The 22,246-nt window shown below is 43.8% G+C and overlaps 1 protein-coding gene across 1 annotated transcript in view; it reads right to left on the bottom strand.

Annotated features, from left to right (window-relative positions):
• The window catches only part of EIF4H (eukaryotic translation initiation factor 4H), a 91,660-nt gene that overhangs the window by 8,932 nt on the left and 60,482 nt on the right, over nucleotides 1–22,246 (bottom strand). Inside the window, exon 6 of the mRNA XM_068135447.2 lies at nucleotides 19,410–19,439. Coding sequence (XP_067991548.2) covers nucleotides 19,410–19,439 — 30 coding nt within the window. The remainder of the gene's footprint in view (nucleotides 1–19,409; nucleotides 19,440–22,246) is intronic.

Here is a 22,246-nt window from a genome sequence, read left to right as displayed (position 1 = left end):
TCTCCTGCCCAGATGCCACCCTCATCTGCTCCATTTCCTCCCTGTGAGCATCCAGTTTGGTTTCTACCCCCATTCTGACCCCCTCTATCTGCTGCTCCATTTGTTTAACTTCCCTTTCCGCTTGGTCCCTCATGTCCCTCAATTTGCCTTCCATACTGTTTTCTAACCCCTCTAACCCATTTTTCACTCCCTCTATCTGATTCTCCTGGGCAGCCATTCTATTTTCTACCCCCGTTAACCCATTCTTTACTTCTTTTATCCCGTTGTCTAACTCCTCAAAATTATTGTCTAACTTCGCAATTTTCTTGTCTAACTCCTCAAAATTATTGTCTAACTTCTCAATTTTCTTGTCTAACTCCTCAAAATTATTGTCTAACTTCTCACTGGTACCCCTCGCTTCGTCCCTCATTACCCCCATTTGGTTTCCCATTACCCCCATTTGGCCCTCCATTCGCCCACTATCAACCCTCATTTGCTCACTCTGAGCATCCATCCGGTTCCCCAATTGGTTACTCTGCAGTTTGAGGGACGCCTGCATTTGCGCCATAAATTGCTCCATGAGGACCTGCATCTGGGCCATCCCTCCCACTTGTGCAGCGGGTGCGGCCGCCGTAGCTATGTGCGAGGCGCAATTTCGCGCGTCTGCTACCCCCGCTGTTTCGCTCTCCTCATGTCCCTCATGTCCCTCAATTTGGTCCTGGACCGACCCTGCTTCACTCTCCCCTACCGGACCCCAGCCGTCTTGATCCGCCATAGCGCGACTTGCAAAATTCGAGTTTCGTAAAACAAAACAAATTTCGGCCGCTCCAAATTTTGACCAAATTTTTTTTTTTTTCCTCTATTCGTTTTTTTTTTTTTTCTTCAAAATTTGGTCGGGCCTCGAATCTCACTCCCGACACCAATTGTTACAGATACGACTTTGATGGTATGGTGGGCCGAGCGGGATGGCCGCCGTATCCGTACAAGTTACCCTGATTGCACCCGGGGTTGACTAATCGCGCTATGCTGGCTCAATAAGAAAAAGAAGACACCCGGCTGGATTACAATCACACAATACGACACCAGGGATACGGTTCTCAAAGGTTGTTATTACAATTGCGGAAGGTTTAGATTACAGGGACAAGAGGGAAACATAGGAAGGTGGGCACTTAAACACACTTATATTATCCCCGGACAGACGACAGGTAAACGCGGGACAAGGCTCACTCACACGGGGTTTGATGGCCAGGAAAGCGGGTAGCGATCGCTCCAGGTGCACCTGTGCTCAGGGCAGGATCACGTACGGTGGTGTCCAGAGATGCGTGAAGGTATCACAGCGCTTGTAGGTCGCGACTTTGGTCTCAAGCTGGGGAGGTCGCTCAGCGCTCGGGAGGGTGGCGTCTTTTCCTTCCAAGCTCGGGGCGCATCTCACGTCACGTCCGGCGCGGGGCCGCGTATATCCGGCGGGGAGTGACACGCCCTCGCTCGTTAGCTCCGCCCCATATGGCATCGGCCCATGGCTTCTCATTGGGTGCGGGGGTTACCGGCTCCGCCCTTGACGAGGGGCCGACAGGGAGCCCCCTTCTGGGTAACCCCGTCGAGCACATGTTCAATGGCGGCCAACCGAGCCGGAGTGAGGACGCAAAGCCGCTGTTGTTGTGGTTGTTGTTGGAGCTTGAGATGATGGGAAGAGATGCGGGGAGGTATGGGAAGGTCCTAAACTCCTACTGGTGCCATATCATCACATTCTGGTGCAACGAAGAGTCATAATTAATGGAAACAAGTCCTTAACTGACATAGATTAAGAATAACTAGCAAGATGTCCTATAATTGTCTACGTGTGGTGCGGGGGACCTGGGCACGACATTTAATGGGGGAATGAAGGGGAAGATCGGCTCTAATGGGTGTTGTTTACAGACAATGGGACTAGGGAATGGGGTAAGGGGAGAGTTGGGGAGTATCGGAGAAGATAGGGGAATATTTACAAGCGGATATGGAGGTCAAATTCCATATTCGCAACAATATATATATATATATATATATATATATATATATATATATATACGTATATATATATATATATATATATATATATATATATATATATATATATATATATATATATTGTTACGTTTGTGGGGGTAGGAGGGATGAAATGACTTAAGTCGAGATAGAATCGTGTAGGTTTAGAATGCTCTGTACGCCACGAAGCCAACTCGATAAACATAAGTAGGCCTAAATAAAAGAACAAGCTGTCTGTCCGGGTAAGAGTGTTTGCATGTCGCCATAATCAATAAACCATAACCATAACATTCATACATCAATAAACCATGCTCGGAGGGCCGAGGTGGTGGAATTGCGGTAATTCACCGACAGGACATCAAGACCAGCCTCATCTCCATCTCATCTGCTCCATCATTTGAACACCTGGCTTTTAAACTCTCTGGTCAAACACAGTCAGTCATGGCAGTCGTCTACCACCCTCCCAAACCACACCCATCATTCCTGTCTGACTTCTCTTACTTTCCGACCCAGCTCTGTTCCTTCTCCCCCTCAATCCTCCTCCTCGGTGATTTCAATATCCACATGGACTCGACTGACTCCACAATAACCACTGACTTCACTGATTTGCTCACCTGCTTTAACCTCACTCAACATGTCAACTTTCCTACCCATAACCGTGGTCACATTCTCGACCTTGTCTGCTCCACTGGACTAATTTTGCACCATCTCTCTAGCTCCGACCTCACCCTCTCTGACCACTTAGCCATCACTATGACCATCAACATCCCCACCCCAGCACCAAGGCATTATCGCATTATCGCATTATCAACTTCCGTAAGCTAAACTCTCTTTCACCTACCTCATTCTCATCCACCCTCTCTGAAAAAATGTCCACTTCTCCCTTCGTTGACCTCCACACCCCTTCTGACCTCACTGACTACTACAACCACACTCTCTCCTTCTGCCTTGACCAGCTTGTGCCTATAAAAACCAAAACAGTTTCTTTCACCCATTCTGCTCCCTGGTTTACCCCTGAACTCCGCCTGATGAAAACTCGTGCTCGCCAACTTGAAAGACTCCGCAATAAAACAGGTCTCACAATTCACTCCCAAGCCTACAAGGACCACCTGCAGCACTACAAAGATGCCCTCTCCCGCGCCCGCTCCGCCTACTACTCTCAAATTATCCACTCTGGCTCCGGAAACCCAAAAGCACTCTTCTCTACAATAAACAAACTCCTCAGCCCCCTGGACACCACCACCCAGTCATTCACAGTAGACAACTGCATCTCCTTCCTTTCATTCTTCCAAAGCAAAATTGACAACTTCTACAACAGCTTAACCACCACCACACCTGCTCCCCCTCAAACCACCTGCCCCCCCTTATCCTGCCAACCCCTGTCTCAGTTCTCCCCAGTTTCCCTTACTGACCTCTCTGAACTCCTCATAGGAATGAAAACTGCCACCTGCACTCTGGACCCCATCCCCTCCAGCTTTGTCAAGGCCTCCCTTCCTGCTCTCTCTCTCTCCACTTATCACTGCAACAATAAACTCCTCCCTGTCTACAGGCATCGTCCCACCATCCCTCAAAATTGCTGCTGTTACCCCCATTCTGAAAAAACCTGGACTCAACCCTGACACCCTAAATAACTTCAGACCCATCTCCAACCTACCCTTTCTGTCAAAAGTTTTGGAACGCACTGTAGCCACTCAACTCAAACATCACCTCTCTGCCAATAACCTGTATGAAACATTCCAATCCGGATTCCGCTCCAACCACAGTACTGAAACTGCTCTCCTCAAAATCACCAACGACCTTCTCCTCTCCTCTGACGCCGGCAACCTCAACATTCTCATCCTCCTCGACCTCAGCGCCGCCTTTGACACCATCAATCACACCATCCTCCTCACCCGACTTGAAACCACCTTTAACATTACCGGCACTGCCCTCTCTTGGATCAAATCTTACCTCTCTGACAGACGCCAGTTCATCTCCATCAATAACTGCAAATCCCCCACTGCTCCCCTCCCCCAAGGTGTCCCCCAAGGTTCAGTTCTCGGCCCCCTCCTCTTCATCCTGTACCTGTCCCCCCTTGGTCACTTAATCCGCCGTCATGGTCTCCAATTCCACTGCTTCGACGATGACATCCAGCTTTTCATCTCCACCAAGTCAATCTCCACTGCCACCCACTCTATCCTGACAAACTGCATCACTGAAATAAAATCCTGGCTTCAAATCAACTTCCTTAAACTTAACTATGATAAATCTGAAATAATCATCATTGGCCCAAAAACGCTCACCAAATCCACCCATAACTTCGCCCTCAACATTGACGGTTTCCCAGTATCCACCTCCCCTCACATCCGGAATCTTGGCATCATCTTTGATCAAACCCTCTCCTTCAACAAATACACTAAACAAATCACAAAGACAGCCTTCTTTCACCTGGAAAACATCGCCCGTCTCCGTCCATCCCTCTCCTCCACGGCTGCAGAAACCCTCATCCACGCCTTCATCACCTCCCGTCTGGACTACTGCAACAGCCTCCACTATGGTTCACCCTCAATAATCATCAATAAACTCCAATACATTCAGAACTCCGCTGCCTGTCTACTCACCCATTCCCGGACCCGTGACCACATCACCCCCGTCCTTTATAAGCTTCACTGGCTCCCCATCCCCCAGAGAATCCAGTACAAAATCCTCCTCTTGACCTACAAAGCCCTCCATAACCTGGCCCCATCCTACCTGACTGACCTCCTCTCCAGACACACTCCCACCCGCAACCTCCGCTCTGCTGGCGCCAACCTCCTGTCGTCCCCCCCCCCCCCCCCCCCATCCAGACCAAATTCAGATCCTGGGGGGACAGGGCCTTCTCCATCGCTGCTCCCACCCTCTGGAACTCACTACCTCACACCATCAGAGACTCCTCCTCACTCACCACATTCAAAACATCACTCAAGACCCACCTGTTCAACACTGCATTTAGCATTTAACCCACAGCATTTAACCCCTGACTATCTCTTCTCCTTCTCCTTCCTTTTGCTTTGATTGTTTACCTATTTATTTTTGTCTTTTTGCACTTGTTTTTTGTACTCTGTCAAAGCGTCTCTGGGCTTCTTGAAAAGCGCTATATAAAATAAATGTATTATTATTATTATTATTATTATAAGTGGCATGGCTTTGTACCAATTAATTCTAAGGCTTAAAGAGTAATTCCCCAGTGTGTAATTTGCCCCTGTGATCTTTCCTCCATCTTTATTACAATTAAAAAGCCGCCAAACAACAACTATGACAAATGGACTCATTCGCTCACCACGCCGCCAGGTCCGACAAACCCGGCACATTTCCCGATCGGCACGGCATGTAAATTCTGCCTCACGACCGCCGTCGTCATCCGAACATTCCCGAACAGAGACGAGACTCCGCCCCCCCGATGACTCGTAACGAGTAGGCCTTGCCCGGCCTTCGTGATTGGTGGAGGCGCGATGGGATGATTGAGTAAAGCTCGGTGATTGGGGAGAGTGTGACGTCAGTGTGGAATATTCCAGAGCTGAACGAAAAGAGAAGCAGTCGCAGCATCTTGCTCTTCTGGTGCTGATTTTGATAGTGGACGGTCGCGTTTTATTTATATATATATATATATCTATGCTGTCGACTGAAGCGGTTGCGCTTTTAGCGGTGCGCGCTTGTGAAGCGAACATTCAGAGCATTGTGGAGTTTTGCAACGTTGGAGGAGGAAGGTGTTTCCGAGCGGTGGTGTACTCCGGACGCGATTTGGCTGCGCAGTGCAATCTGGCTGGGACTTCGGAGTGGGGGGAAGTTTTGTCGCGCTTCGCGGCTAGGTGTGCCCATGTGGTGATTGCGCCATGTTGTGCGGTTCCCACGCGGTGACTCGGGGACCCGTTCAACGACCACCAAGCATCCCGAAAATGCTCGTCGAGACCAGAGCTGAGTTCATCTCGCATTAGAGTTGTAGTTTCACCTCACCTTTAATTTTTATGGTACCACATATATTTTCATTAAATTCATTGATTGTTGCATTTCCTTCGTCTATTCGTTTCGGTGTCTGCGGGGATCGGATAACCCCTGCGTGCGTTTCCGATCAGATAAGGCCTCGAGCCTTCCCACGCATGCGAAAGACAATGCCGCCAAGTTGGGTATATGCCTCGGAGTTATGCTCGTTTCGGTCATTCGTCCTCTTGGGGTCTTAACCCCGGGGACACGACCAAAATATATATATATATATATACTTACGTGGAAATGGGAGGGGGGGGGGGATCGTAGTGCAGTATGGTGGACTGTGTTTCGAGTAGGTTAGATTGCCATGTAACAGGGACCTGTCAGAGACAGCTTGGTGAAGGTATGCGCTCTAAATCAACAATCACTGCTCACCTTCACTCTTTCATTCCTCTTTTTTCCCCGCCTCTGGAACAAACTCCCACACTCTTCAATCCGATTCTGTCCTCCAAGTTTTTAAAATAGCTGTTCACCACCATCTCATATCTTCCCCCATCCAAACCCATGATCTTTTCTACCCCAATTAATCCACCCCAAACCCACCTCCTTCAAATTCTCCGTTTTATTTCTCTTTTCCACAGATCTCCTGATGTCCCTGTTCCATACTGTTGTCATGCTTCCTTCTGTCACCCCCTCTTGTCTCCTCCTCCCTTTGTTATATGTTCCTCCCTTTGTGTGTTAGCTCTTATATGAGCCTTGACAACGTATACAAAAAGTCATTTTTTTTTCACGTGATGCTGAGGAGGCAGCGTATCTAATTTATAGACAGGGTAGACAGATTAATTTTGTATGTGTAAACACCGCTTGTTTGTGGGTGGGGCTAGCTGAAGACCTCCCATCATATAGGCACATGCATGTCTCACATGCGTGCTACCAGGTGGTCACGATCTGTCTGGCCAGTATTTGCAAGCCATGGCAGCACAGTGTGCTGTGGAGGAGGTCTCAATGTGGATTTATTTTTATTGTGGCTGCCCCTTGGGCGGGACGACCAAGAGAAGAGAACTCCGCCCAGGAGGAAGAAGAAAAGAACAGAGATGAGGAAGAGGAGGCCTTGCGTGGAAGGATGAGCAAGCTGGTTGATGGAGGAATTTTGGGAGAAAACATTGATCATGGTTTTCTCTGTGTGGAATTGACCCATACTGGGAACACCCAGTGTTTTTGGAGAGGGTAAGTAGCTTCCTCACTTGGAGGAGGAGGGGGAAGAGGAGCCTCAGATATAGAGAGACAGGAGAACTCGACGTCGACAGAGTGCAAAGAAGGGCGTGGTGGAGGAATAAGACAAAGGGCAGACTCGCAGGCCTCGTTTGAAAAGGACAAAGGAGGCCATGAGGCCTGGTGGAGGGGCTGATTTTCATCATGCAATGCTTCATCATTGGCTTTCTGAATCTTGGGTGTTGCTTGTCGCTAGCACTGCTCGTGGTAGTTTTACTTCGTCATTGGACCAACTCGTCACTGGCTCTTGTCTCAGACATGGTTACCAAAGTGGGCTGCATTGAGTCTTGCATCCACCTCGTGTATCATAGACAAAGGGAAGTCCTGCCTTCATTATTCTCTTGTTGAAAAAGTGTGTTCTCTGGTACCTAGAGTGGGGTCGGTTTTGCACTTTATTACGCATCATTGTACATAAGTTTGAGTGTTTCCATTTACATGTGTCTTTTGATTCACAACATTTTTAATAGCATCTTGCCTTCCTTCTTCCCTGTTCTTTTCTTCATAAATAAACCTTTTAAAAGGTAAGAAAACGTGTTTGAGCCATCTTCTCTTTGTGTGCATTTGCCGGCGATTTCAGGCCAATCGAATGATCCTCGGGGAATGGTATAGTTGTAGAATTTATTCAACGCAGTGCAATAAGAGACCGCTTCGCCATATCCCGAGACTAAAGGTTCTGGCGCTAAGGAATACCGTATTAACGGAGCCTAACACGTGACAATATGTATCCCTTAAATCTTGTCAAATTATAAAGCAACAACATAAATGAATTCATCAAAATAAACATAATCATCATCTGATATGTCACTAACGCAACATAGCTGCAGTAATGAGGTATCTCCAGCTTAGCCTGTGTTGTGCCCCTCGTATTGCCTCGTCCAAAATTAAACTGATGTGCCAAACAAGTGGAGTTAAGGAGTCATTCCATCTTGTCTGCGGTCTACCTCTGATACTTCCAGTATGTAGAATATAGAGGTGTTGCAAAGAGTGATTGGTGCATCGCTACGTTGACGGCATAATGGAAGCTTAGTCATTCAGTTGGGAGATCTAGCGAAATTCTTCATTTGTTGCATGATCCAGTCATGGGTTTTGCAGTATACGCTGAATGGCTCTTGTATCAAAACCATTGATATGAGCAACAACTGTCGCTGTTTGAATCCAAGTCTCGGATCCATAGCAGAATACAGGTGTGATCAGTGATTACGCAGCTTAAGCCTTTTATTTACTGGAGCTTTCTAGATGGATGATAAAGAAGCCAGAGTAGAATGAGCTGAAGCAGTACATTTCCATACTTTTGGCATAGTCTCCAGATGAGGACACTCTAGATCCAAGATATTGAAATTTTGTCACTGGACACTGAGTGGACGGCATTCACTGTAGTTGAAGGGAGCAAGTTGTGGCACCCAAAAGACTGGGTTTTTGTCGTTAGCCAGCTAACTTGTAGTCCTATTTATGATCCATGCTTTTAAATAATGTTGCAAGGCTAACATGATGATGTAGTTGCTAATTCAAGCACAGAGCTTGTGGTATATGCATGCGAGGCACAAGAGAATAAAAGCAAGAAGAAAATGACTAACTTATCAGCGTGAATGATGAAATAAGATGAAACGCTGCCGGCGTTTAGGACTTTACCCTCTGTTGAAGCAAGGTTGATAGAGCCTGAAATGTCAGCATATAAACCAGCCATTTTCTTCTTGTTTATAACATGTTGTCTACTGTTTTGTCAAAAGCACCAAATCAACAGCATAGTCCAAATCTGTGAAAATTTGGTCATTTCCCAGGCTCACATCACATACACTGCCACCGTTTTGAAGGGTCTGCTTCAATATGTAGTCGATTGCAGTGAGGAAGAGTATAGGCCAGTAAGTCTCCCTAAAATATACCACCTTCGAATATGAAGGAGTGTGGCTTTTCTCCTCCAATGCGGACACAGCTCTTGGTGCCGGAGTGGAGAGCTAAAGCCTTATGGTCTTTGTATGTATCCCAGACGCCTCCAAAAGTACGAGGCAGCGAACATTCCGTCACAGACCTTCTTTGAGTCAATGTATGTGGAAAATGTCAGTTGTGCAAATTTGTTTCTCTGCGATTGGACGTCGGGCAAATTTGATGTTGGTCTTGCCGACGAGAAGACTGGATTTTCGACTGAACGTGCACACTTACCCCAAATTTTCTGTGCACAAACATTTTCACACAAAGGTCAAGGACAATAAAAAACTTTCAATTCCTAATAAAATTGATATAAAAAGATAAAATAACGGCCACTTTGAGCATGACGTGATGGCATGTCTAACAGAGAAATGCTGATGTAAATCCATTGGCAAAATGCTGCACAACCATTTTTCATACCTGTGTATGTATTTATGACTTTGCTTATTTACAATCACACACTCAATTTTTTCATCTTCTTCTTCTTCTTTAAAAATAAAAATTGAGAGATCCTGATCCACACCATCTTGCTATGTCAGCGTCCGTTTTCCACATGCAAAAAAATTACCATAATTGACTAAGCACTGACCTTTGACAAATATTCTGATTAAAAAAAATTCATCACTTCCCATCCTGACTATGAGGCACAACAGAATGTAATGTGCCAACATTAAAAACCTGGAACTTGGTGCCTTCAGAAAGTACATACACCCCTTGACCTTTTTCACGTTTTGTTATGTTACGGCCTGAATTTAAAATGGATTAAATTGAGATTTTTGGTCACTGATCTACACAAAATAACTGATAGGTCAGTCGTTGTTTTTTTTGGTTATTTTTTTTTTTCGAAGTTTTTACAAAATAATTAAAAATGAAATTCAGAAATATCTAATTTACACAAGTATTCAACCCCTTGAAACAATAATTTGTAGAAGCTCCTTTGGCAGCGATTACAGCTTCAAGTCTTCTTGGGTATTAGTCCAGCGGATAGGTGCAATATAGAGACGAATCATGCACTTTTTGATAAAAGCATCAAACTTGGTACACATATTCAGTAAGCCATAAGAAACAAAATTAGATACAGTGCCATCCCAGTTTTGGCCTGCGATTGCAATGGTGGCCATCTTTCAAAATGGCCACCACATAACACTAAAATACCACATAACTCAGCAACCATGAGGCCTAGGATCTTAATTCTGGTGTCTATATATAGGTTTTGGGTTTCACGCTCTATTCAGTACTCCACCAACACACCAGAAGATGAAATCACAGGAACATTTGGTGGCACTGAAAAGAGACTGCAACCTGTTCTCTGGGCTCTACGTTGCTTGTCGAGTTTGTGATGGAAATTTGGAAGAGTTTTTCCATCACGAGAATCAACCATGCCCTCCGTCATTGTCAGACAAGGGAAAGCTGAGACAGGGTACCAATTCTAACATTGTTCAGTGCCTTGAGGATACAGTCACGGAAAAGGAGGACAACACTTTTGATGCCGAAGTTGTTGTGCTAGATTAGTGGTTCTTAACCTTTTTAAAGGCGCCAAACTCTAACGAAACCCACCGAACACTTGCGGAACCCCTCAAATTTGACCAAAAAATTAAGAAGAATTGCATCTTAATGCGTTTTCTGTTCTTCTTTTCGGGAGGCGATCTGGGAAATGCGTGGTTTTGTTTTGGCAAGGGCCACTCGCAAATCATTTTCGCATGCAAGCCTGCTCCTTTTCTTTGTTTTAATGTCCACCAGTTTCGAAAACGCATGCTTGCAGAGATACGTTGTAACGAACGGCGTGAGGATCTCAAGGGCAATTTTAGCGATGTGAGGATACCCTTCCATTTGGCGGCACCAAAACGTTGAGAGCGTTGTTGTGCCGAAGAGTTGTTGTTGAGTCTGGCTCTGCTGAAGTTCGATGAGGTCATCGAGGTATTGGTCGTTGACATCTGCTGTTGCAACGTCGTAAGTAAACGGCTGCCGCACCCATGCTGGGTATTGCTCTTGGTCGGGGAAGTAGCCGTCGAATGACTTTCCCAGCTCATCCAAGTGCGTGGCAATCGCTTGCTTCAGCTCCCCCGGTACAGCAGTGCCTCAAACTTCAGACTCATCTTCGATCCCGCTCACGCACTCGTCCAGTAGCGAAAAGTTTGCGAAGTTGTCGTTCTCTGTTCGCCGCCTCCACAACGGCAACTTTTTTCGGAAAGCGCTCAGCCTTTCTTCAGATTCGATGACATTCACTCCACCGCGCTGCATCTGGCAATTGAGATGATTGAGTGCGTCAAAGATGTCAGCCAAGTACGCCAAGGCGAGGATGAACTCTGACTCTTGGAAGTGCGTTGCATGGCAATGCTGGTGTTCTCGCAAAAACAGGGCTAATTGTACACGCAAGGCAAAAACATGGCTCACTACCTTCCCTCGTGATAACCATCAAATGTTAGAGTGGTAGAGAAGGACTTCGAATTCAGAGCCGATTTCATTGCACAGCTCTTTGAAGATGCGATGATTCAGAGCACGGCTTCGCACGTAATTCAGTTTCAACGACGATTTTCAGAACATTGGCCAGTTTTGGAGGCAGGGTTTTTTATGCCAGCGCGTGTATGTGCAGGACGCAGTGCGTGACGATGATGTGTGGTGCATCGGCCTTCACCAGCGCTCCAAAACCGGAGTTGCATCCCAGCATGGCTGGAGCTCCGTCCGAGCAAACTGCAAACACCATGTTCCACGAGAGGCCGTTGCTTCGGAAGAAGTCGTCCACAAGCTTCTTCACGTCAGCTGCCTTCATCGTTGTTGTGAGAGGCTTGCAGAACAGAGAGTCTTCCTTGATCTCGTCTCCTTTGACATAACGCACAAATAAGATGAGCTGGCTCAAATTCGAAACGTCGGTGGTCTCGTCGAGTTGAAGGCTGAATTTTGTCGGGCTCGCGACTAAATCTGCAACTACCTGGGCGAGGATGTCGTCGCTCATGTCATCGATTCTGCATCTGATGGTGTCATTTGAGAATGGAACGAGAGACAACTTGTTTTCAGCAGCTTTTCCCAGCATGATGTTGGCATGTTTTAACAGCATGTTAAAACGATCATTCATTCATTCATGCTGGCCATCTTCAACGCGGCCGGTTTGATGAGTGTCTTGCCAACGGTGTGCGGTTTGCCCTGCTTTGCAATCAGGTATGCAACTTCATACGACGCGGTGAGGATCGGTTTGTCAATTGGAACGAAGCCGAGAGTGGGCAAGGTAGCACTTGCGTCGAATCGGACTCTGTTTAATTTGAATTCATCCAGCATTGCGTCTTTGTACTGCCCCTCACCGTGCAGTTTTTTGAAGTGTTCCCGTAGTTTTGCTGGTGCTAGGCTGGAGTTGCTCAACTTGACATTGCAAAGCATGCATTGAAGACGCTGACTTCCGTCCCGTTCCGTCAAACACGTGAACCCGTACCGCACGTAATCCTCCGACCACTTCCTTTTTTTGCTTGACATACTACAAAAAAAAAAAAAAAAGTAACAAACTGATCTTAATTGAGTTCGGGCAAATAATTATATGACAAAAATTAAAAAAGGAACATGCTTAAATATAATCAGAACCCCTCTGAAAACTGAGAAATTTTAACGAAGAAAACATAACTTATAGTTACGATGACGGGATTTATTATCTACTCAACTCTATGTCACCTCAAATCCCATTATAATATTACATAGAAAACTGCGAATTGTTAGTTTTGAATTGCGACCAAAGGAGTTATATCACCTCCACCTAATTTTCTGAGTAATTCAATCATATTTTATAATCAACATCCACTTTTGACTTTAATATAACTCTGAACCCACCCTGCATATCCACAAACATTTCCAACCTACTTTTCAATTAATCAGTAACTCCAAAGTAAGGCGCGACCAATGACGCGTGGCACAAGGCAAGCTAATCGAGGCTATTCACTGGAATTTCCGAACACCTGCAAAGTCCAAAATCCAGTAAGTAAGTAAGCAAGTAAGCAAGTAAGCACCATCAACAGAATAATTAGCAAGTTGCTCATTGATTCAACGTACTACAGTCAGTGTGAAACAACTTATCTTAAACACAGACCAGAGAAACCATGAATGGGATGGGAATAAAATTACAAATAACATTTCCATTCGTTCGTAACATACACAGCAAAATAATAATAATATTAATAATAAGCGTAATTACACATAGATTCAAAATTGATACAAAACTAAAATAAAAAATAAATAAAAATTGCAATGCGTTTCGGAGGACCTCCGCCGAACCCCTGAGACTGGCTCACTGAACCCCTGGGGTTCGGTCGAACCCAGGTTAAGAACCACGGTCAGCTAGATGGACCTGCCATTGTAAATATGTTGAAGCCTGGAGCAGCAAAAACATTTCAGGAATATGCACACGATGTCTTTCTACCATATGTAAATTCTAAGCTACAAAGAGCGCAGAGGGTTGATGTTGTCTGGGAGGATTACAGGCCAGATTCATTAAAGGCACAGACCAGAGAGAATAGAGGGAAAGGAATCGTCGAAGGGTTGAGCCAAAGACTGCAGTACCGAAAAATTGGCAAGAGTTCTTGCGGCTCTCTGACAATAAGAAGGACCTGTTCTCATTCCTCAGCAGAGAAGTTGTCAACATTCAAACAGCGAAGCAAGTAATTTGTATGCTGAATGAGGATGTTGTTTGTCGCCAGCCAAGAATCACATGAGGTTTAGCCCCTTGTACACATGAGGAAGCAGACAGCCGTATGATGCTTCATGTTGCTGATGCAGCTAAACAACACAACACTGTTCTCATCCGTACTGTGGACAGTGATGTAGTTGTTCTGGCAGTGTATGTATTTCAAAAGCTACAAGTGACACTGGATGCTCTATGGGTGGCGTTTGGCACAGGCAAGCATATGCGCATGGTACCAGCTCATGATATCTCAGCTGCAATTGGTCCTGAGAAGTCCATTGCACTTCCAATGTTTCACGCCATTACTGGGTGCGATACGACCTCTTGCTTTGCTGGCAGAGGAAAGAAAACTGCTTGGGATACATGGAGCATGTGCCCTGAGGTAACAATGGAGTTAATGAAGCTGATGGAACAACCACAAATGTCAGATGTTGATGCTGCTATGGATGTTCTGGAGAGATTCGTCGTACTTCTTTATGACCGAACAAGTTCTAAACACCATGTTGATGAGCTCAGGATCGACCTATTCACACGGAAAGGCAGAGACGTGAGCAACATTCCACCGACCAAGGTTGCTCTACTTCAGCACACTAGACGAACAGTATACCAGGCCGGTCACATCTGGAGTCAGATGCTTGAAGCAAAGGCTACGCCTCCACAACCGGACGGATGGGGATGGACTCGTCGTAGTGATGGAAACTGGGATGTTCTTTGGAGCAGTCTTCCTGAAGCCAGCAGAGTTTGCAGAGAACTTATTCGATGCGGTTGTACCAAAGGCTGTCGAACAAACTGCAAATGCACAAAAGCAGTTCTGCCGTGTACAGCTTTGTGCGAATGTGGGGGTTCTTGCCATGATTAGTTCATGTGATATCTGGCATTTCACATTTGATGGTAAGCCAAACTGACTCATTGGTATCTACAACAATAATTAACTCGGCTTCGTATTAGTTTTGACTGTTATTTTTTTATAGCACTATAAGTTTAATTTACGGTACAGGTATCTTATATTTCATAAATACAAAATAAAGCAATACAAAGTCCGCCAAATGTTGTCTCTGTAAACTGGAAAAGGGCACTTATGTTCCAAAAGTGGTACAAGACGTGATCACACATACTCATTATTGCCTTCTTTGAATTATATGACCCCAAAAACCTATATATAGGCACCAGAATTAAGATTCTAGGCCTCTTGGTTGTTGAGTTATATGGTATTTCAGTATTAGACGGTGGCCATTTGGCTCCATCCATTTTGAAAAATGGCCACCACAGCCGTCATAGGCCAAAACTGGGATGGCACTATATCTATTTTTTCTTGTAATGGCCTACTGATATGTACCAAGTTTGATGCTTTTATCAAAAAGTGCACGATTCTTCCCCCTTTCCGCTCTACTATATGTCTGTATCAGCTTTGCACATCTGGATTTGGGAAGTTTCTCCCATTTTTCCATGCAGATTTGCTCAAGCTCTGTCACGTTGGATGGGGAGTGTCGGTGAACAGCAATCTTCAAGTCTTTCCACAGATTCTCATTGGGATTCAAGTCTGGGCTTTGGCTGGGCCACTCAAGGACGTTTGCGTTCTTGCTCTGAAGCCATTCCAGTGTTAATTTGGCTGTATGTTTGGGGTCATTGTCCTGTTGGAACGTAAATCTTCGCTGCAGCCAAGCTCTTTTGCACCGTGAAGCAGGTTCTCCTCAAAGATTTCCCTGTATTTGGCTCCATTCATTCTTCCCTCTATCCTTAACAAGTCTCCCAGTCACTAGTGCTGAATAGCATCCCCATAGCATGATGCAGCCACCACCATGCTTCATGGTAGGGATGGTGTTAGATGGGTCATGAGTTGTGCTTGGTTTCCGCCAGATGTAGCACTTTGCATTCAGGCTAAAGAGTTCAATTTTCGTCTGATCAGACCACAGAATCTTTTGCCTTGCATGTGCCTTTATGCAAACTCCAGGTGTGCTGTCATGTGCCTATTTTTCAGGAGTGGCTTCTGTCTGGCCAATCTCCCATAAAGCCTACATCTGTGAAGTGCTGCAGAGACTGTTGTCCTTCCGGTAGGTTCTCCCATCTCAGCCAAGGAACTCTTAGAGTTCTGTCAGAGTGGTCTTTGGGTTTTTGGTCACCTCTCCGACTGAGGTCCTTCTTGCCTGGTTGCTCAGTTTGGTCAGACGGCAAGCTCCCGGAAGAGTCTCGATAGTTCCATATTCTTTCCATTTCCTAATGACTGTGCTCACTGTGCTCTTGGGAACTTTCAACACTCTAGAAATTGTTTTATACCCTTCCCCTGATCTATTCCTCCTCACATTTCTATATCGAGTTCTCCAGACAGTTCCTTGGACTTCATTGTTTCTGCTGACATGCACTGTCAACTGTGTCACCTTGTATAGAAAGGTGTTTTTCTTTCTAAATCATGTCCAATACATTGAATTGACCACAGGTGGACTCCAATCAAGTTGTCGGGACATCTCAAAGAGGATCAAAGGAAATTAAATGCACTTGAGCTCAATGAGGAGTGTCATAGCAAAGGGGTTGAATATGTATTGACTCGAGACATTTCAGCTTTTCATTATTAATTATTTTGTAAGGATTTCAAAAAATATATATTCCACTTTGAAATTCCAATTTAATCCATTTTAAATTCAGGCTGTAACAACAAAATGTGAAAAAAGTCAAGGCATGTAAATACTCTCTAAAGGCACTGTATCAACAAATAATAACATTCACTATTTGCCAATTACTGAGTACAATTTAAATTACTAATTATCCCTTGCTAAAATACACATAGATAAATAAAATAATTATGCGGATTTAACACAAAGAATCATCAAACTAGAGAAATGTGACTGTCGCCAATATGCCTCCGCATAGTCCCACAATGGGTAGATGCCCTCCTTCACTGTCCTAAAAATAAACAAATTTGATTTTAATCCCTTCAGCTGTTTTCAAGCAACACATTTTCACCAGCCATGACAGGTTTAATCTGATTGACTTGAAATTTTAATAGGATTTTCATATCGGCGAACTGAATTCAACCACCAATTTTTTTTGAGATCAACATGGACCAAAAGGTAAACATAGGCCAAAAGGTCAACAACCTTTTCATATTTCTAGAATCCTCAATTTTCATCCGATTGACTTGAAAGCTGAATAGGATATGCATATCAGCGTACTGAAAACAACCACCAACTATTGTTGAGGTCAGCATAGGCCAAAAGGTCAACAACATAGGCCAAAAGGTGAGTGGACAGACAAACACACAATTGAAAAATCACTCATAGAGCGACACTTGGCAAAATAGAACAAAGTAGAATGGCACTCAGTATAACATCCTTTTGACCGCAAAAAGAATTGCTGGTTGAATTCAGTGACATGATTTTCAAATGGTCTTCAAATTTTAAGTTAATCGGATGAAAATTGACAATTTTAGAACTTTGGCCTATGTTGACCTTTTGGCCCATGTTGACCTCAACAATAGCTGAAATTGACCTTTTGGCCTATGTTGACCTTGTGACCTATGTTGATCTCAAAAAAATATTGTTGGTTGAATTCACTTAACGGATATGAAAATCCTATTCAAATTTCAAGTCAACAACAACAACACAACAAAACATGCATTTTAAGGCCATTTTCCCTGATAGAGCGGGGGTTAGCCAAAACAAGTCAAATTTCAAGTCAATCGGATGAAAATTGAGGATTCTAGTAATTTGAAAAGGTTGTTGACCTTTTGGCCTATGTTGTTCTCAAAAATAGTTGGTGGTTTAATTCAGTTAGCTGATATGTAAATCCAATTCAAATTTCAAGTCAATCGGATGAAAATTGAAGATTTTAGAAAATCGAAGAAAAGTGGTTGACCTTTGGCCTATGTTGACCTTTTGATCTCAAAAATAAATTTGATTTTGTTGGACCACAAACTCTACAATTTGGTGAAGTTTCGTGAAGATCGGTTAAAAATTGTGACCTGTAGGCAAGTATAAGTGAGCAGACAGACAAACACACAAATGAAAAACCACTCATAGAGCGACACTTGGCAAAAGAGAACAAAGCAGACTGGCACTCAGAGCATCCTTTTGACCTCACAAATAATTGGTGGTTGAATTCAGTTAGCCGATATGTAAATCCCATTCAAATTTCAAGTGAATTGTATGAAAATTGAGGATTTTAGAAACTCGAAAAAAGTGGTTAACCTTTGGCCTATGTTGACCTTTTGGCTTACGCTGATCTCAAAAATAGTTGGTAGTTGAATTCAGTTCGCCGATTTGTAAATCCTATTCAAATTTCAAGTCAATCGGATGAAAATTGAGGATTTTAGAAATTCGAAAAAAGTGGTTGACCTTTGGCCTATGTAGACCTTTTAGCCCATTGTTGATCTCAAAAAATAGTTGGTGGTTGAATTCAGTTGGCTGATATGAAAAGCCCATTCAAATTCCAAGTCAATTGGATGAAAATTGAAGATTTTAGAAATTTGAAATATTGTTGACCTTTGGTCATGATGACCTTTTTGCCTATGCTGATCTCAAAGATAGTTTATGGTTGAATTCAGTTCACCAATATGAAAATCCGATTCAAATTCCAAGTCAATCAGATGAAAATTGAGAATTTTAGAAATTTCAAAAAAGTGGTTGACCTTTGGCCTATGTTGACCTTTTCAACAATGTTGACCTCAAAATAGTTGGTGGTTGGTTTCAGTAAGCTGTTATGCAAATCCTATTCAGATTTCAAGTCAATCGGATGTAATTGAAGATTTTAGAAATTTGAAATATTGTTGACCTTTGGTCATGATGACCTTTTTGCCTATGCTGATCTCAAAGATAGTTTATGGTTGAATTCAGTTCACCAATATGAAAATCCGATTCAAATTCCAAGTCAATCAGATGAAAATTGAGAATTTTAGAAATTTCAAAAAAGTGGTTGACCTTTGGCCTACGCTGATCTCAAAAATAGTTGGTGGTTGAATTCAATTCGCTGATATGTAAATAATATTCACATATTAAGTCAATCGGATGAAAATTGAGGATTTTAGAAATTTCTAAAAAGTGGTTGACCTTTGGCCTACGCTGATCTCAAAAATAGTTAGTGGTTCAATTCAGTTGGCTGATATGTAAATCCTATTCAAATTCCAAGTCAATTGGATTAAAATTGAGGATTTTAGAAGTTTGAAAAAAGTGGTTGACATTTGGCCTATGTTGACCTTATGACCTTTTGACCTCAAAAGTAAAGGATTTTGTCGGACCACGAACTCTACCATTTGGTGAAGTTTCGTGAAGATCGGTTTAAAATTGTGACCTGTGGGCAAGTATAAGTGAGTGGACACACACACAGACACACGAACACACACACACGGACACACACACACGGACACACACACACACACGGACACACACACACACACGGACACACACACACACACACAAAAATTGCCAAGTAATAACGCACAGGCTAACCAATATACTTGAAAAATCTTAGATTTTCGCAAGTAACAAGCAAAACAAAAATAGACTTTCCCCAAAACCCAGATTAATGGGATCGTGACTCTCCATTACCTTCCCAAATACAAGCAACCAAACACCAATTCAAATTCCCACCCTCACTCCAAATCAGCTTCGCATTTACATACCTCCAGACCCATCGTCCATTCCTCCAAAATCTGAAAGAACAAACCCAGAAAAACATTAATAAAAATAAGGTTCAATTTAAAAAAAGTAAAAGTAACAAGTTTGTAAAAAATTGAGAACGAAAATGCATCACAAAATTATTTCACAATTTTATTGGTAAATCATACCAACGATGAGCAGTGGTAGCATGTTTTTTCTTTTTTTGTACTTGTCTAACTCGGCTAGTTTTGTTTTTTGTTCTTACAGTGAGGCTTATGGAAGAATGTTATAAAACAAAAAAGGTTATTCCATTATTGGAGGCTGCTTTAAAGTCGGCATACTTCCAAAAAATATATATTTTAAATACAGGGTAGTTTCTGAAACTACACCTGTTTTTGAAGGCATTTCTCTGCTCCATATACACACTCGTAATAAGTGATGTTTCATCTACTTCACTGTGCAATGCCGTAGCGCCTGTATGCCAGCTGCGTAGAATATTTGGGACGGGTTCACAGCCATTCAGGACTTGTGCTTTAACACTTCCAATGGCAGGGCAAAATGCGGCACGCAAAATTATCGTGTGTGGCCAAGCCCTCGTATAGCTCTTCTAAACTAGAACAGCACTCTTCGACGTCGCAATGCTGACGGATATGCCTCCACCCACATCATTACATATTTATACATACTTGTACTAAGTTTGATTTAAATCCCTTCAGCTGTTCACGTATCACATTTTTACCTGACATGACCTCTGACCTTTTATGTCGAAATACACTACCAGTCAAAAGTTTAGGTACACCCACCATAATGTGCTTAATGTGCAAAATAAACACAAGATGTGAACAAAACTCTTAAAAAAGATATATCTGCTTATAGTCAGGCAGATAGGTGTAACAATTGTGGGTTTATATGTACAAGCATGAAATTTGGCACAGTCATAGATAATAGTCTAATGAATAATTCCAGATATGGACCCACCGCGAAAACGTCCTATGGTAGCCGTGGCGGCCATTTTACAAAATGGCCGCTTTTAGTCCAGTGTGTCTCAAATCAGATCTATTGGTGTGTCAAGAGAGTTGCGCAGAGGTCAGAGGTGATGCTCCAAAACCAGATACTGACGTCACTATCCTTGACGGGGGCAGTGTTGGTGAACGTTCTGAAACCAGTTGCTGCCAAAACCTTTGATGATTATGCGCTGAAAGTATTCTTGCCACACATACAAGGTCACTTGCAAAGAGCCTGTCGTGTGGATATAGTCTGGGACCAGTACCGTGACAACAGCCTGAAATCTCAAGCCAGGGACAAACGTGGGAAAGGCATTCGAAGGAGAGTTGACGGATCCACCGTTCTTCCAGGAAATTGGCAGCAGTTCCTGAGAATTGATGCAAACAAAACAGAACTGTTTGCCTTCTTGACAAAACACATCACACATCTTGTATCAGATAAGCAGATAGTCACCACGGATGGTTCAGATGTGACGTGCATTCCCGCACGCGACACCAGTCATCTTGCCCCATGTGACCATGAGGAGGCTGATACACGAATGATGATACATCTCGCGGATGCAGTCCGTGATGGATTTCAGAAAATTCTTCTGCGTACGGTGGATACAGATATAGTGGTATTGGCTGCGGCAGCAACAACCAAACTCAAAATCCAGGAGCTTTGGGTGGCCTTTGGGACAGGCCAGCACTTCAGGTATATTCCAGCACATGAAATTGCAGCATTCCTCGGACCAGATAAGTCACAGGCCCTCCCGATGTTCCATGCATACACAGGGTGTGACACAGTCTCGTCATTTAATACACGGGGCAAGAATACAGCCTGGGATACCTGGAAAGTATTTGACGAATTGACGCCAGCGTTAGTTCATCTCTCCACGGGGACAGCAGACATCTCTGATGACGTTGTGGCAGTGCTCGAGCGGTTCACCATTCTTCTCTACGATCGCACCAGCAATATCGTCAACATAGACGAAGCTCGACAGGCACTCTTCACGAAGAAAGGACGAGCCATGCAAGCTATTCCCCCTACCAGAGGAGCCCTGGTACAACAAATCAAGAGGGCTGTGTACACGGGTGGCCACTGCTGGGGAAACATGCTCAAGGTTGTTATGGATCTGCCCTCACCTGGGGATTGGGGATGGATCGATCCCCACAACTGGAAACCCCTGTGGTCCATGCTTCCTGAAGCCAGCATTTCATCAAGGGAGCTGATTTGTTGTAAATGCAAAAAGGGTTGCAAGGGACGATGCAAGTGCAAACAAGCTAGTTTGAAATGTACCGCTTTGTGCCAGTGTGGTGGAGAAAATTGCGACGTATAAACAAGATCAAACTGGAACTATCTAGTAATATGTTACCGTTACAGTGCTTGGTGGGTTAATTGACATTGCTGGCAACACAAATGCAAATTGTGGTCATTTGGAGAATACAATTATGGCATATATGTGTATCTAGAGTCATTTCATTAGAACATAAAGAAGCATTTGTGTCGTCCGGTAAAAAATAATCGCGGTCAAAACGGCCATTTTACAAAATGGCCGCCATGGCTACCATAGGACGTTTTCGCGGTGGGTCCATATCTGGAATTATTCATTAGATTATTATCTATGACTGTGCCAAATTTCATGCTTGTACGTCTAAACCCACAATTCTTATGATGGATACACCTATCTGCCTGACTATTACCTACTGATAATATATTGTGCTTCAATGAATCTTTCTTGTGCGAAACGTAGGTTTAAAGCAATTTTTGGAAATAGATTGAAAAGTTCAATACTAAATCCAAACTGAAACGCGAAGTTAATGTTATTAACGTTTCATCTCAGGAGCAAAAACTGTTTACAAATACTCTGCTATGT

This window comes from Myxine glutinosa, chromosome 14, assembly GCF_964187855.1.
Source record: "Myxine glutinosa chromosome 14, kmMyxGlut1.1, whole genome shotgun sequence".
Classification (NCBI taxonomy): Eukaryota; Metazoa; Chordata; class Myxini; order Myxiniformes; family Myxinidae; genus Myxine; species Myxine glutinosa.
Note: the sequence above shows the minus strand (reverse complement) of the source record. Positions and strands in the feature narration are given on the sequence as shown.